Source organism: Ambystoma mexicanum, chromosome 6q, assembly GCF_040938575.1.
Source record: "Ambystoma mexicanum isolate Mex_15411 chromosome 6q, UKY_AmexF1_1, whole genome shotgun sequence".
Lineage (NCBI taxonomy): Eukaryota > Metazoa > Chordata > Amphibia > Caudata > Ambystomatidae > Ambystoma > Ambystoma mexicanum.
Window position 1 is genome coordinate 1,357,099,894 of NC_090937.1, and position 16,871 is coordinate 1,357,116,764.

At 45.7% G+C, this 16,871-nt stretch overlaps 1 protein-coding gene across 2 annotated transcripts in view; it reads right to left on the minus strand.

The window, feature by feature from the left end:
- The window catches only part of EVC2 (EvC ciliary complex subunit 2), a 1,020,434-nt gene that overhangs the window by 783,402 nt on the left and 220,161 nt on the right, over nucleotides 1-16,871 (minus strand). For both annotated transcript variants that reach the window (XM_069631972.1, XM_069631971.1), the window contains exon 7: nucleotides 13,222-13,281. In XM_069631972.1, the coding sequence (XP_069488073.1) occupies nucleotides 13,222-13,281 (60 nt within the window). The remainder of the gene's footprint in view (nucleotides 1-13,221; nucleotides 13,282-16,871) is intronic.

The window sequence follows — 16,871 nt, forward strand, 5'->3', positions numbered from 1 at the left end:
TACATTGGGGTTGTAGAACTATTTTAGAAGGAAATAAGAATCTTGTGAACAATATATGGACTGGGCTTGTACGACATCTTTATTTACAGGTTACCCAGGTGGGGAGCGATCTCCACACAGAATTGCGCCTACTTGGTAGGGGCCAGTATTCTGCCAATTGTTCCAACCAACTGCTTTCCTCCTACATCTATTGTTGGTTACCTTTATTGAGTGATCTGTGTGACATTTGACCAGAGTATAGTTGATGCACTTTAATGAGATCTGATAATAATTGTGGTACCACTTAGAACTGTATATATTTGCCATTATAGATTAACTAAGCACAAAGTGAGTTATTGTGATTGTATATAACCGTGAACTTAATTAAGACTGTGTTTTAACTAATACAGTGTGTGGACATTCCTTTGTGGGGGCTTGGGGACTACACTGTACTTAAGAACCAGCCTGCATCACCTCCTGAGAAGTTAGGCTTTGATTGCTCGACTACGTTACCAATAATAGAGAATCTTGACTGGAGTCCTCTGTGCCTCTCTCTCTGCCATATAGAGAGCAGAAGTACAGACTTTACACCAGTTGCGTTCCAAATTTCTCTTCATGTTCTCCATCTAACCTGGGAGAAAACGACTGCTTCTAAGTCACAATTCCTAGATCTTCCCCTTTCCCCTTTCAACCAATTAATTGGTTGATGGCCATTATATGAATCATTACAAAAGTCGGCAGATGTGTTCACCTAGAAATAAAAAAAGATCAGTTAGAAACCATACAATGCCTGGCTGGTATACTCCTGATCTAAACATCAACAAATGCCCTACACGTAAATTCGAGATGACGTGGCATTCTTCCAAATCAGAGGACCTGCTCAAATTAAAAGCTGCACATTTAGAGAATGCTGAAAAGCAAAAAAATAGATTTGTATTCAAATACCATATTTTTCAACAATTTTAATCGGAGAACTCTTGTTAACACTATTGTTAATATTAAAGGTATTTGTACCGCACACCGTCACCAACAGACTTGGTCCCCAAGCGCTCACGCGGATCTGCAAACAAGAAGGCAGGTGGGTTGGTCGGGGGAAGAGGGAATAGAAAAGTGAGAGAAGTGGTGTGTTGTTGGCAGCTTCGGTATGGTGTAGTGGTTGTCCCCTCTGTTTTTTGTGATGCTCATTATTTCTGTTTTGCCTGGGTTGAGATTGAGTTCATCCAGCTGTATATTTCAGGAAGGCAGTTCTCAAATGTTGTGTTTTCCTCTTGAATATATTTTGTAGACTATTCGTATACCATCAGAATAGTTGTAGCAGGTGAGGCTGTGTATTTTGATGATCTTGATTAGTTGAGACAGGTAGATGTTGAATAACGCGAAGAAGGATGATCCTTGTCGTACGCCGCATGAGGATTCTCTTGGGTTGGATTTGAACGATTTGATCCATATGGTCTCTGTTAGGAAGGATTTGATCCATAGTAGTGCATGGTCAGCGTTTCCAAATTCTTCTAATCTTGTGATGAGGATGTCATGGTTAACTGTGCCGAATGCCTCATAGAGATCTCGAAGTATCAAAACAGTACTGTTGTCTATGTCTCCATTTGCCTTTAGGTCATCCCATATTGAGAGGAGTGCTGATTCCGTTCCTCTCATTAGTTTAAAGCCTGCTTGTGCGTGATCTATTAGGCGGTGCTCTTCTCTGAATTCTTGGGTTGTTCTGTATATGTATGTTTCGAGCAGTTTAGCTGGGTACGGGATGTTGGAGATGGGTCTGTAATTAGAGAGGTCCTCTACGTTTCCTGGTGTATCTTTGAGTAGCGGCCTGATGAATGCAGATTTGAATGATTATTCAGAAATTATCAATCCCGTCAAACTGACTGCATGGTACACGTCAACAGACTTCTGCTATAAGTGCAATAATTATTTCTCTGAAAAGATTGAACTGATCTGTAATGTGTTTAGGGATCAACCAGTAAACAATTATGATCATGTTAACAGAAAATGTCGATATTTAGCCTGGCTTTGCTTCTCCAAACATCAGAATCATTTCACAATGTGGTAAATGCGTGAAAACTGAACTTATATGCCAATTATCTAATACCAGTAAAAATTGTTAAAAATCTATCTGAAAATGCACTGGACATACCATATCATATTACAGTCTCCTGTCATAAAGGACACATGTATATGATGTATAACGTAGTAATTCATTGGAAATGGTCATGCATGTGTTGTCATGTATTTGTTGTGTACACAAAGCTTATTGCTAAATGTGTAATCGATAAATAGAAGGACACATTTTCCCTGATCAACGAACAACAGGTATTATTACTGTGTTATTGAGGAAAGTAATCTTAATCAGGAGGATTTAAAGATTTATTAGGTGCTTTCTAATTTCTTCAAAAAATCTGTTGCACTACAATTAAATGATTATGTTCATAAAGCCAATCTTCAACCTTTTCAAATCAGGTTTCAAAACTAATCGTAGTACTGAACCAGCAACTACCCATGTATTAGATGACTTTTTCTGCATTACTGATGGCCGGGATACCTGTCTGCTAACATTACTGGATCTCTCAGTGGCATTTGATACTGTGGACCATTACATTTCTGTCCCATCGCATGGGGATAGCTGTAATAGGTTTGAATTGGTTTCATTCATTCTTGCCAAATAGACATCAAACTCTCAAGATTGAAGCCAACGATTCCTAATCTCTTCCCATGCGATTAGAGTCCTGCAAGGATTTATTCCTTCTCCCATGCTTTCCAATCTGTATATGGAATCGCTGGGAGATCTAGTGCTTAGACCTGGCATCTCCATTCATCATTATACAGACAATGCCCATTATATTTTCAGGCTTCATCTGAAAAAAGATATCATCAGATTGTGTCAATGCCTGTCAAGCATAGATGAAATCAGTATGTTTAAAGTTGAATAATGCAAAAACTGAATGTGTGTGTTTTGGTGCAGGAGGAACACTTTGAAAGCAGTTTCCTCTTGCCTCTAACTCTTAATTCCAGTGACCAATCGATTAGAGGCGAATTCAGCTGTTAAATCCTTAGGATACAAGTATTGTATCCTGTGATGTCTTCATCCCTGGTTTGCATGAGTGAATGTTATGTGTTGGTTGGAATGTTTGTATTGGAAGAGAGTTCCAGCCCTGACAGAGTCAGATCCAGCCTGGGTGATGGGTGCCAATGGGTCCTCTCTGGGGCTCTTCCCCCTGTCTGTGTCTTCCACCTGTAACATCCTAATAAATGGAACTGAAAGAAATGTAACTTCTGTCTCCTGGAATTCCTACAATAAAACAGGAACGCGTTCCTTAGAAGCTAACAACAAGAAAGTTCAGCTCATTCCTATTAATTTCTTCATATAATCAAGCAGTTTCTCGTACTGTTGTTCAGTTCTTGGTTTTATCACATGTGGACAGAGGGAACGCGCTACTGTTCAGGGTTCATGACCTCACCTTAAAGCCCCTAAAATAGCTTTCCACATTGCCACTAAATGCATCATAGGTGTGAGGAAATTTGATCCGGTTACATTAATCTTGAAATCCTTATATTTTTAGTTCTGTAATCCCTTAAAATATTGTAAAGTGCTCTGCATATCATTTTTATGGCAAGGTGTGTGCTATCTAAATACTCAAAATACAATGTATAAACAACAAATGGCTACGGTGTAGGCATCATGAAGGAGGAGACGGGCAACAGACTTAAAATTCAAACAAGAGATGTATATAAACTCAAATGTCAGTATGGCTGAAAGCCTAACTTGCCCTGAAAATCTGAAATGTCGTCCGGCCTAGTACAATAGTTTGTTCTCTAGCTCCTTTCTCCTCCCCCCACCTTCACCTCTTGTTAATCTTCGGCTCTACCAGAAATGTCGTCAGGCCTAGTACGGTAGTCGCCTGTCGGTTTCCCATTTCCTTCCTATGTGTGTTTTAGCTCATCACTATCTGAAATGTCATCAGGCCGAGTACAATAGTTAATTTCACATTCTTGTTGCTTAGGGCCCGTAAGAATGTAATTGTATTTTCCCTTGTTCCCTCCCTTGCCATGAAGCGCTTTGAAACACATTGTGTATAGCCGCTATATAAATAAACTCTCATCATATCTATGCTATGGTGGGATTTCCCTACCCAAACAAAATAAGGAAGGTCTGTGTCAGAGTTCTACTTAATAGTCAAAAACCTATCCTTGCCCTCACAATACCCACTAAATGTATAGGGATATCAAAGTAAAAATAAACAAGTGTTCAGCGTAAAGTTCTGAGCGTCTTCCAGCTCACAGCTTCCTTTCAGCTCACCTTCCCTATGTATATATAAAAGTTCTCCACAAGAATATGACAATTCCTTCAAAAAAAGTCTCAAAGTTTTACTTTCTCCAGTTCAAGGTGATATGGTCCCAAATCATTCCTTGGGGTTCCCTTCCGCAAGCTTTAAGTTGCACAATCCAAACAAAAAGGATATTGAGACTTTGTTAGCAAGAAAACAAGTGTAATACCTCAAGTCTCAGGATTCCCTTCCCCAAGACTTCACATGCTTAAAACTTTGTTGCAGTGGTTTGGTTGGGTTTACGTCGTGTGGTCCTTTACTTCAGAAGCAGGGAAACCCACTGGTGAAGCTTCACTCCCTCGATGCAGCTCCTCGGCTCTCAGGTCTCCCTATCGCTTGCTTTGTTGCTCTTTCTCTTTCTTTATATACAGCTACAGCCACTTGACTGGATGCAGGTGTGAACAGCTAATAGACACTGCCTCATCAGGATTAGCGGGACATGCCTGCCCCTTACAGGCCTCTTTTTCATGCCAGGTCCTCTGACGCTTGTTTTCACACGCAGACTGCATCCTCAGGCTTCTGCGCTCTCTAGCAGCACATGCCGAGCTTTGGAGGCTCCCAGGCTCAGGGTAATGACGGAGCCCATCGACTTTGGGTCTCGCAAGTCCTCTTATTATTACAATTTAATAAAGCACGAACTATAGCACAAAGGCATCTAGGCGCTGAGCGGAGGAGGGCAGAAAAGAAGCTAAACAGGTGGTATTTAAGTGCTTTACTAATGGAAAGTATTCGGGTTGCACTCGCAAATGTAAAGGGAGGGCATTCCTCAAACTGGGGCAAGTACTGAAGAAGAGCAGCCACCTAGCCGCTTAGGGCGAAACTTAGGAATCTTTAGAAGAGCTTGTGATTCTGAACAAAGACTTCTTGCAGGAACATACTTAACCACCATCTTCCTCAGGTACTGAGGTCCAGCGTTATAAAGAGCTCTGTGTACCACCACAAAGTCTTAAACTCGATCTGCGCTTCTACCGGCATCCAGTGTAGTCGGCAAAGAAGAGCAGCGGAAGGAGTCAAATGGGGAACACTACAAGCTAAATGCGCTGCTGCATTCTGTAGCACCTGCAATCTCTGGATCTGGTTCTTTGGCTGACCCAGGTAAATGCCATTGCAATAATCTATAGACCCCGTTATTGAAGATGTAACTAGTGTGGTACAATTTTCCTGGGGAAGCAGAGGAAGAATTTCTCAAAGTTTTCAATTTCCCGAATCCGCACCCACAGATGGTGGAAATTTGAGCTTCGTGAGAGTCATTAGGGAATAGTTTCACCCCCAGGCACTTGAATGAGACAAAAGGGACAGGACAGGAGCCAAGGGAGTCAAGCCAGTATTGTGAATTCCAAAAGGTGGTCACTCCCCTGGGGGCCAACTACTAAAACCTGCATTTTATTCCCATTAAGCTAGAGCCAGTTGGCCACCATCCACAAACCAACTTTTTCCAGATAGTCCTGCAACCAATTGGGAGATGAAGTCTGCAGTGAATCCAGCCTAAAAATCAGCTGTGTATCATCCGCATATGAATAAAAGAGTACGTTGCACTCAGTTATGAGATCCGCCAACATGCGAACATACAAATTAAACAAAAGCGGAGAAAGAGCCGGCCCCTGCGGACCTCCGCAGGATAGCTCTACAAAAGAAGAAAAGCATGATTGGAAAGAGACCGTCTGATCGGCCCTCCAAGAAAGACTTGAGCCAGGTCAGAAGAGATCCAACTACCCCCAGAGTTTCAGGAGAAACTCCTGAAACTCCAAGAGACGCCAAGAGATTCAGGAGAATAAGAACTCTTGTCTCTCTGCGGTCCTGAAACATCGCCAGGACATCCAGCAATGAAATCATAACAGACTGCGTCCCCCATCTTGGGAAGGACATCCAATTGGTATGGATGAAGACAGTCATTTTCCAGAAAGCACAAGATCTGAGGCGTTATCACTGCCTCCATCACCTTCATCATTGCTGGGAACAGGGAGCTCGGCCTAAAATTAGCAGGAACTAGAGAATCAAGGTTAGCCTTTTTTTAAAGTGGAAGGACCACAGCACCTTTTAGAACAGCTGGCACAGTGCATGCAGAGAGGGAATATTGCACTGCATCGGTCAGCATCTCAATGGCCCTTTGAGGAAGGGCCCTTTGGATGCTAAGAGGAACCACATCAAAAGGTGACGCCGATTGAAGACTAGAAAGAGCAGTCCGAACACTGTCTTCAGAGATGGGATCAAGTTTGAAAACATTAACCAAAAGGGAGAGACCCTGCACTATTACTAAGACGGATTTCCACAGAATCTCCTGCAGATTGCTTGTCCACGATGTTCTTACAGATATCGAGAATCTTTTTCATAAGAACGTGCTAATTTCGTCACACCTAAATTGAGCATCCTCTGGGTCTCTTGCCGGCATCTTGGTTCTTCCTCCCAGACCACCAAGGCTGCCTCTCCACATGAGTCTCCTGCTGCTCCTCAGCTCTCGGGTCTCCTGCTGCTCCTCGGCTCTCAAGTGTCCCTGGAGCTTGCTTTGTTTCCCTTTCTCTTTCTTTATATACACTTGCAACCCCTTAACTGCCTGCAGGTGGGAACACCAAATTGGCCCTGCCTTTCCATGATTAGAAGGACATGCCAGACCCTTACAGTTCTTTACAGGCATTTTCTTTGTCTTAGTACCAAAGTGGTGAAAAGAGGTAATCTTCATTGCTCTCAGTTACCTCTTCTTCATGCCAGTACTGTTATATTTGGGAAAATGGGTGAAACTGGTTTACAATAACGCATACATTTGAGGGAGGATTAGGTAGACTGTGCCAAGAGAAAGGGGATACCATGTCATGCCTAAGGGCACCCCACTCCCACTCCTCAAGGACTCTCCACCCAGGTGATCCTCCCTTGATTCTCCACCCCCAAGGCCAGGATACAAAAGCGATGGCCTTTCCCTGGTCAACTGTGCAGAGAATAGAGTAGGAGTGAGAATACCCTCATCCTAAATGCAAGCCGCTCACTCTTGTTCCCAGAGGCTGCACTGAAAACAGGATTTTAGGTGGACTGGAAGGGGCGATTCTACCCCGGCAGTACCCAAAAATGTCTTTTGAGCCGGGGGTCCCCAAACAGACTGCTCAATCTGATTTCCTAACACAATGAAGTAAATGACAAGTAAAAACTACTGCTCTTCCCCAGTAGATGGCATTATCACTCTTGTACAGAGTCACAATATCTGTTACAAACATTTGAAATTAGATTGTCTTCCGTAGCTGAAGGAAAGGGAAAGCATAATACAGAGAAAAGACGGTTTGGTTTTGGTAACAGATACTGAAGCCCAGTCAAAAGAATGAATACAAAATGAATACAGAATCATGGATTTTCGACAAAAGAATTCTGCAATTGGAAGGTGCATTGAACTAGGTTTATTTTATTTTTGAATATGTTTATGTTGGTCGATTTTTTTGACTGCATACAAATTCTATTTTCTACAAATTTTTAAATATATTTTAAACTAATGTGTATTCCAGATGCGACAACCAAACTGCATCTTTTAGGCCACTAATTTAATAACATGGCTGCACAGGCTTTTAAGGTTACTTAGGATTCTGAGGCCGCACTAGACACTTGTTAGGCCACACTCCCAAATCATGTTTTGTGATGCATTCTGACCACCTATTGATTTCTTATCCCAATTAAAGTCCTGCACATAGTTTGCAGACCTTATTAATGTGCCTTTGAATAGCACAAACATGAAGGGGGAGATGCCCGTGTGCCAGGACAGAGTGGGCATAAAGCAGATTAATCGTGGCTTTGCAAAAGTCCACATAACCGCATTCACTTAGTATGGGTTACAAATTCACAAGACCATTGAAGAACATTGGCATGCAGTTTGTATAGCAATAAAGGACATCCTCCCCCTCCTCTTTTGCAGAACTATAATCTACCTATGGGAATATGCATGCATCCATGCTCTGATATGATATATGATATGATAGAAGTCATTTATAATGCGCATGTACACAAGTGTTTCTAGGCACGACAAGGAAGGGAAGACAAAAAGGAGGACAAAACAACGATCTTACTAGGCCATGTGCCATTCAGATCGTGCAAGTGCAGGGAGGGGGAGAAGTGCCAGGTGGTGAGTGGAGAGGGGAGCGAGCAAAGGAATTTGTCAGTGCTGCCAGGGAGTTGGCTCATAAGTGCAGATAATCATAGGACTGTAGGGTTGCAGATACAGTCCCTAAGTGGTTGTAGGCCTGGAGGCAGTGCAAGGGCAACTGGTCATGCAGGAGCATGGTCCCGCAGGTTGAGTGGGTGGCCAGGTAACCAGAATGCACAGCAGACAGGGACCTCATCAAGCGAGAGAGAAAGTGGAAGCGAAAAGGAAGGTCTTTACTTGCTTCCTGAACCTTAGATGGTCCTGCTCAAGTTTGAGAGTGTCAGGAAGACTGTTAAAGAGGGAGGCTCCAGCCGAGGACAGAGATCTAGCCCCACTCTGTGCCTCGAGAAGTGTCTGACCCTCAGAGCATTGGAGGTGGATAAGTGGAGGTCTCAAGATGGAAGATGCTTAGGAAGAAAAAGCTGGATATAGTGTGGTCCCCGGCTCTAGAATGGCTTGTGGCCGATGCAGAGGGTTTTGCACTTGATCCTTGCAGCCACAGGGAGCCAGGGTAGAGATGCCAGGGCTGGAGACATACGATGCCTGGGCTTGAGGGCAAGGACATGTCTTGCAGTCCTGTTCTGGATTAGGTGTAGAGGGTGAAGAGTAGAGGCAGGTAGATATAGAAAGAGGCTGTTGCATTAGTCCAGCCTAGAGTGCCAGGGCTCTGGAGACAGTGAGCTTCCGGGGGAAAGTGAGAAAAGGAAGAATACCTCTTAGGAGGTGCAGCTGATAGTGTTACTTCTTAAAGACATCAGAGATGTGCGGCGAGAAGGAGAGGGTGGAGCAAAGATGACACCAAGGTACTTAGCCTCACAGGAAGGTGCAGGTAGAGGGCCCAGGGTGGGCGGCCAGAGAGTGAGAGAGAAGGTGGGAGCAGGTGTACCAATGAAGAGGATCTCAGTCTTACTGGCATTAAGGCATAGATAGTTGGAAGCACACCATTTCTGAATTGCGGACAGACAGTCCTGTAGGAAGGAGCAGAGGAGGCTGAGGGGAGCCTGGAGGAGAGCTTGGTGTCATCCGCATAACACTGAAAGTTAGTATAGAAGGTAGAGATGCAGTGGGCCAGGGGTACCAGGTAGTGGTTGAAGAGCCAGGGAGGGAAGTCAAGCCCCTGGGGGACACCAAATGTAGTGAGAGATAGAAGAGAGGAATGACCCAAGTTGGACCTGGGAGGGTCGATCTGAGAGAAAGGAGGTCAACCAGGCTAGGGCCTGACCAGAGATGCCCAGGTTGTCACAGAGATGATTGAGCAGAATGGCGTGGTTGACTGCGCCGAAGAAGAGGATAGATCAAGGAGAATGAGGACAGAAGGAAGGTTAGAGTCTAGATTAGTTAGCAAGTCTTCACAGGTGTTCAGAAGAGCAGTGTCCATGCTTCTGGCTGCTCTGAAGCCAGACTGGTGGTCATGGAGACAACCAACAGATTCAGTATGTAGATTAAGCTGGGAGATGGCCAGCTTTTACAGAAGTTTGCCCAGGAAAGGAGTGATGGAGATCGGGAGGTAGTTTGCCTGAGAGGAAGGATTGACAGAGGGCATTTTAAGGATGGGGTGCACAAGGGAGTGCTTAAGGGAGAGAGGGGAAAGGTTCCTGTGGCAAAAGAGTGATTTTAGAAATCGGCCAAGGCTGAGCAAGGGTGTCGACGTGGTCATTAATGGTTCTGGAGGAGCAGGGGAGCACCTGATTTGACAAGTCTTTCATAGATCGGACTTGTCTAGAAACCTCATTGGGTGTGAACAGGGAGGAGGAGAAAATAAGAGGAGATACAGCCAGAGAGGGCATGGTAGAGGGACAGGGAGAGGGAGAGGAGGTAGTGGAAGAAGAGAGTGTACAGGATGTGCCGGTTTTAGTGGTGAAATGAGATGCCAGAGCCATGCAAAGGGCCTGGGAGGGAACAGGAGAGGTGGATACTGCAGCAAGATTGGCCAGCTCCTTGCAGATTTTGAAACGTTCATCCATGGTGTTAAGAGGCCACCGAGATGCAGGCTTGGATGTATGCTATTGTCTTTGGAGCCAGTTTGTCAGCGGATGAGCCTGATGACCTCCACTTCCTCTCAGCCACCCTACACTTGCGCTTAAGGGTGGCGAGGTTGGAATCGAATCAACAATTGCACTTGGATGCAGGCTTCAATCGGATCCTCATGATACGGACAAAGACATCCAGGGTTTTAGACAGAGATGAAGGTTGGAGAGTGCTGTGTCAGAGTGTGAGTCAACCAAAGGTGTAGGAGGAGGAGAGAAAGTAGCAGTGAAAGCATCCATTGAAACACACTTCATGGGCCGGATGACTGAGCAGGTGGGTGGCAGTGCTGGGGTTGGCTTAGCCTGAGGGGCAGAGAGTGACAGGTGAGAGGAGAGAAGAAAGTGGTCAGTCCAAGAGAGAGTAGTGGTGAGAGGGTTGGAGAGGGGGAGGTCTGACAGGATAAGAACATCCAGGGTGTGCCCTTCAGAGTGAGTCAGGCCAGAGGGAAGAATAGAGAGAGAGAGTCGCAGAGGTTGTAAAAGAGCCCAGAGCAGGGGTTAGAAGCATCCAAGTGGATGTGGAGGTCTCTGAGAAGTTGAGAGGTAGAAGCAAGGAGGGAGGAGAGGTCAGCACACTCGAAGAGGAAGAGGGCGACCTGGCCAGGCTGCCTGTAGATGGTGGACACAGTGAGAGGCAGGCCAGGAGAGATAGAGAGCCTGCAGACGAGGCATTGAAAGGAGGACAAGGCCTGCGTAGGAATGACAGAAGCACGGATACACTCCGGGAACATCAGTGCTACTCCCCCTCCAGGACAGTTGGTTCTGTGTGCGGAGAGGATCTTGTAGCCAACAGGGAGTAGAGTGTCAAAACCCCTGACAGAGCTGGCCGTGAGACCGAGTACATCCAAATCACGCTCTTAAAGGAGATGCCAAATGTCCAAGGAGTGTTTGACAGCGGAGCGAGAGTTAAGAGTAGCGACATGGAGCAGATTGACACCTTTGCAAGACTTCCATGGAGTAGTACAGCATGAGGTACACCTTGCAAAAGTGTTACAGGGGCCTGAGGATGGGCAGAACAGGAAGAAGAAGGCAGAGCAGGCAGAGAAGCGGCAGAGGGTGCCAGAGAGCTGGCACAGTAAGGAGGCCAGCACAAAACATTCTGCCCCCGGTTGACCCCTCACTTCCTTCACTTGCAGCATCTATTTCCCGCTTTGACTTTCTCTAACTTTCCCCTTGCTCATTTTCTTTCCTCCATCAGACTAAAGGCGCAGAGAACACCACTCCATGGACAAGTGTAGGCAGTCAAATCACTAGGTGGTATTTTGCCCTAGTATAAAACCCTATTAGCATAACATAATACATAAGGCTACGGTCTGGATAGGAACAGGCACTGCTTTGAGTGAGAGAATTTTGTTTGGAACGAACTGTGGGGGCGGGGTCACAGTGCCGCAGGGATATAGCCTACAGGAAATTGGTTTCAAACTAGTGCGAGCATTGAACAAATGTGTTTTGACAATTTGTACTTCTTTATTGAAAGGACATAATGAATATGCTGTTTCAAAGTAAGCATACGTCCGTACATAACGTGTTCCACTACATTAAAAGTATGTTGGAAAATGACTTTCCACTCTATTGGTGTGTTAATTACATCACACAACAAAGAACAAATAACCATTGCCCTGCTTTTCAAATGTTCAAGATGTGAATTAATTCCTAACAAAATCGGTTTGGTTAGCTTGTATTATGTAAGCCACAAACAAAGGGCTGGTTCCATTTTTTCTCCATTGCATACATGCTGATGCATTATTGTATCAGACAAAACCTGAATGCGCCCTGCCATACGGAGAGACTATAAAAACTCAAATTTCTGTGACAGTGCACGCTTTACGCAATATGACCATGAACATAAAGTTTAAAAGTGGTAATGTTTTTGGAAATTGTGTTACCACGCACTGCTATAGAAATAATACAGCAGCCTTGTCAATGAGACGCCCAAGATCAGTCAATCGCTCGCCACCTTGCATCAAGACTCCTCCACCATTTCACAGTGACTGAAATGGTAAAGAGACACTAGCAAGCGCTTTACTGACATTACTGAATGCCTTTATCCCTTGTCCCACTTCCATTGAGACAGAGTGTTCTGAGGTGGCATGCAGCGCTTTACAAAAGTGCTAATAAATATATGAATGAGATCTTTTAACAAATGGTGCTAGCAAAGAGACGAGTGGCCATTACCTGGAAGAAACCCCAGGCTCCGTCAGAGGTGCATTGGAAGGCGGGTGCCTGCAGGTGGGTGAAGATGGAGTTGGATATATAAAACCAGGGATCCTAATATGGAGGAAGGGGTGATGGTGGAGCGAGTTATGGTTCTCTGCAGATTTGAACCCCCCCCTCCCACCCCAAGAGGGTGGAATGAGTGGACAGAGTATCGGCGGAGAGGGTCATGATGGGGTAGGGGGAGGAGAGTACCGGCAGGTTGCAGGTCCGCCTGAGTTTTGGAGGGAATGTTTGCTACGTAGTCCACTGCACCCTAATCTTCCTGTTTGAAAATGTACTATTACTGACTAATAGTTGTGTACTATGCTGTATTTCTTTGTGGACACAAACTCGAATAAACAAATGTTTTAAAAAAAATGGAACGAAATGCGACAAAAACAAACCAATGAATGCAGAGCCCAGGCAAAACAAGATGCATCGCTTATCGCATATATTTCATGGATCCGCGGATCAAGCGAAAACCTCACGCTAGCAAAATTACCAGAAAGGACACATTCATAAACCCACTGCTTGTTTTTGAGCAACCCTCAAAATGTTTTAGATTTACCTGGGGATTTTCGGTCACTGCAATATTGAATAAAGCCTCCAGAGAGAAACGCTGGCTACCCTGTGAAAGCAAAACAAGACTGTTTAATCTACGTTTCTGTCATCATATTTTAACATATAGGTTTAATCTGTGCGCCCAATATATATATTTGTGAAATACCAGCTTTATTAACAGGCAAACTGCCACACTTTGACAAATATCAGATGCCCTTCCTTACATCATTGCTTGAGAACTAGTGGCGCACTACAGAGGATGCGCACAAAGGAATGGCTGTTAGATCACACAATAGTTATCTACCCAACACAAATACAGCAATTACTCCCCACTTACCCCACAAGACTGTCCCAGACTATTTTCGCTTCTTCTGCTCTAAGATGATCTGTCCTAAGGCCTTCCACCAAAGATGAGAGCAGGCGTTAGGGAGGATATTACTGTCAACCGCAGTGGACACATGTTTTTTATTAAGTAGGAACAAGATGGGGTTGGGAGCAAGCTGTAAATGGTACAGGCGTGGGATAGTGCGAGGTCTAAGCACCAGCAAAATGTACTAGTCCTGTTAGAAAACAATCATCAATTAGTTTGTCACTAGAACATAACCATGAAAAACAGTAACTATTCCAGATAAGTCATGGTCCTCCCATCATCAGTGAAGACACCCAAAGTCCTTGCTCGCCATTGAATCTGTGTCCAGACCCAGAATCCCAATGCCCCTTTAACCATCCCTGCACCAGAGGCACTGGTAAAACCACATCTGGAATTTGCCTCAGAGCCTTGTGTAATGGTTCACCACTTTTGGCAGTCAGTGAAATGTTTCCTTTCCGGTATACATCATTTCTTAGCTCTGCCTTTCGTGGATGAACAACAGACTTTGAAGATCAACTTGGTGGTGATGTGAAGGTGACCAATCACAGAGTGCATCTGGGCCATCATCTGCTTTTGCTCAAAATGTGACTGCAACCATGAAAACTCCTGATCCAGCAGGGTACTGAAGCACTTGTCTGCATCTCTTTGTAAAGAATGCAGTCATAGAAATAGGTCGGAGAGGAGTCACACCTACTAATTGTAGACCCATCTCTCCCTTGTCACTTTGAATTAAATTGGGGATAATAAGCAGGCTATTTAAGTTCTGTAACACAGGTCAGAAACAGGGGAAGTGTTGAAAAAGTAGGTTGCTTTGAAATGGTTTTATGAAACATGTCAAATCTAATAACTACTGCACGCGCCATTTCAAAACCCCCCTGCAATAACATCAAAACCAAAAACATAGTCGACATTATGACAGGTTCATTCAGATTAATGATGGCTGAACAAGTTATGGCTACAAAATTCAAGTCGATGTTACGCGGAATTCAGAAAAACATTACTTACCGGTTATTCTAGTTTTGCCAATTGATTTTGCATCTGTTGGAGATTTACACTTTCAATCCAAGGAATGGTGTCAAAATAGCATATTGTTATCTGTATCGAGAAGGAATCTCTCTGGTGACCATGTTCAGTGCTCGGTGTGGATGCACCATAACCTACAGTCTTTGTGGCCCTCACTTTAATATCCCCTGCTAACAATCCGTGGTTGAGCAGCCATGTCACAACTATTGCAAGAGTGGGTGGGGTATAAAAAAATAGAACACTATTAATTTGAATAAAGGGAATGCCAACACCGGATCACCAAAAATGTACTACTCTATCTTTACAGTGACATATTTACAAGTGCTGGTAGATAAAATAGTACAAAACTTGAAAACATAGGACATAGAAGCCCTTTAGTTCAATACAGGTTAATCATATGAGTTGAGGGGGCGTGGCCTAAGCCCATGGAGTGAGGTTGTCCTGAAACCGAGCTCCCGTCAAGATCTGTGCATAAATCCGGCTTAGCGACATCCTAGCGAAGGCTGCAACGACCCGAATGCAGGGTGAGGTGGAAGAAGAAATCCTCCAGCTGTTGAGCGAACCTTGGAACAAAATCGGAGCATCTATCCAGAAAAACGCTTGATTACAAAAAAGGCCCGCGAAAATCCAAAATGGCGGACGGAGCCGCGGCCTCGGGGTGAAGAGAAGGAGGAGCCCACAACGATACTGCCGTACCAGGAGAAGCGGGCCTGCTGCTGACCCCTGCGATGGCCGAACCCCTGGGGGAAAAACAGAAGCCATCCGGAGGGAGACAGGCGCAGCCTCCGTGGGCGAGAAGGACGCAGGTGCTCCAGCGAAGGTCAAGCGGCTCCGGGGGTGAGAAGAGTGGCTGGGAGCGGACATCAGACCAGAGGAGATAGGACCCACGGAGGAGCCGACACACCCGGTCAGTGCGGGGGAGGCAAAAGGAGATAAAAGTCATTGCGGAGCGGGCCGCTTGGAACCCTGCTGCGGACCTCCAATGGTGGGCAGACCCGGGCCAGCGGGGAGGACTGCTGGTATGCCCGAAGCCGCACACACCCAGCAAGTGGAGTGGTGGGACCCCCGGCTCTGGACCATTGAGGTGAGCGGCATAGGAGAAGAATCTCCCAGCAGCGCAACCCCAGAACGGAGCAGCAGTGGTTCACCTCCCCAGGCACCAACACGGGTCTGGAGCACAGGATGGTAGGGAGGCTGGCCTGCCGAGCGGGGACGGCCTCCCACACCAAAGCAGGGAGCTGGCCCATTCCGGAGGCACCTCGGGCTAACCACTACTACCAAAACACCTTCAAGGCTGGAAGGCGACGCGCACACCTCAGCGGGGAAGCCCAGTAGCTTACGAGGCTAAACAGAAGGGGGTGCACGCACCTGAACAATAAACCACCAAAGTGCTCATGACACTGTGGTGCCGGGGATAGTAGGACCCAGTAACGGAATACGAGGCAAGAGCTTGAGCCCCCAACTGACCCACGTGGCATCTACGCAATAATGCAAAGGGCCACAGGAAAAGTGCACAACCAAGTAAATCTGTGGGAAGAGGGGGAGTTGAGAAGGGAGAACCGGAGGCCACCCCACATGGCACATCAAGGGGCACATACCCGGCACTGGCAACCCACACCAGGGACAGCATCCCCACTTTGATTCAGCTGGCCCACCGAAGTCGGTAGGCGACGAGCACACATAGGCGTAATGCCAAACAAGTTAATCGAAGGGAAACCATGGACACCTTCACTAAGACGCCCGGGCATAAACAGTTGACGCCAACAGACACGGCAATGGCTGCAGCTAATGCCCCCCACCTGGCAGATGGCGCAAACGAGGGCACAATCCTGGAAGCAATAGCAGCCATGAAGGCATCTCTTGAAAATAAAACGGACACAGCAATAGGAAAACAAATTGGATACAGTGATGGTGGATGTGTGCCTCCTCCGCCAGGACACAAAAAACTTGACGGAGTGGGTGGCAGCGACAGAACAGCAGGTGCAAAAAAACACAGCAGGGGTCACCACAACACAGACGCAAATGTCGGAAGTACTGCAAATAGTCAAGGCCCTGGAACGTAGAGCAGAGGATGCAGAGGGAAGAGCTAGGAGGAACAACATCCGTATAATTGGACATCCGGAGGGCGAGGAGGCAATGATCCCACAGAGTACATAGAAAACATGCTGCTCCAAGAGATAGGGGCGGGAGCACTATCTCAGGGTTTCGTGGTGGAGAGGGCACACAGAGCACTGACTAAAAGACCCCAACCGGGTGCCCCTCCG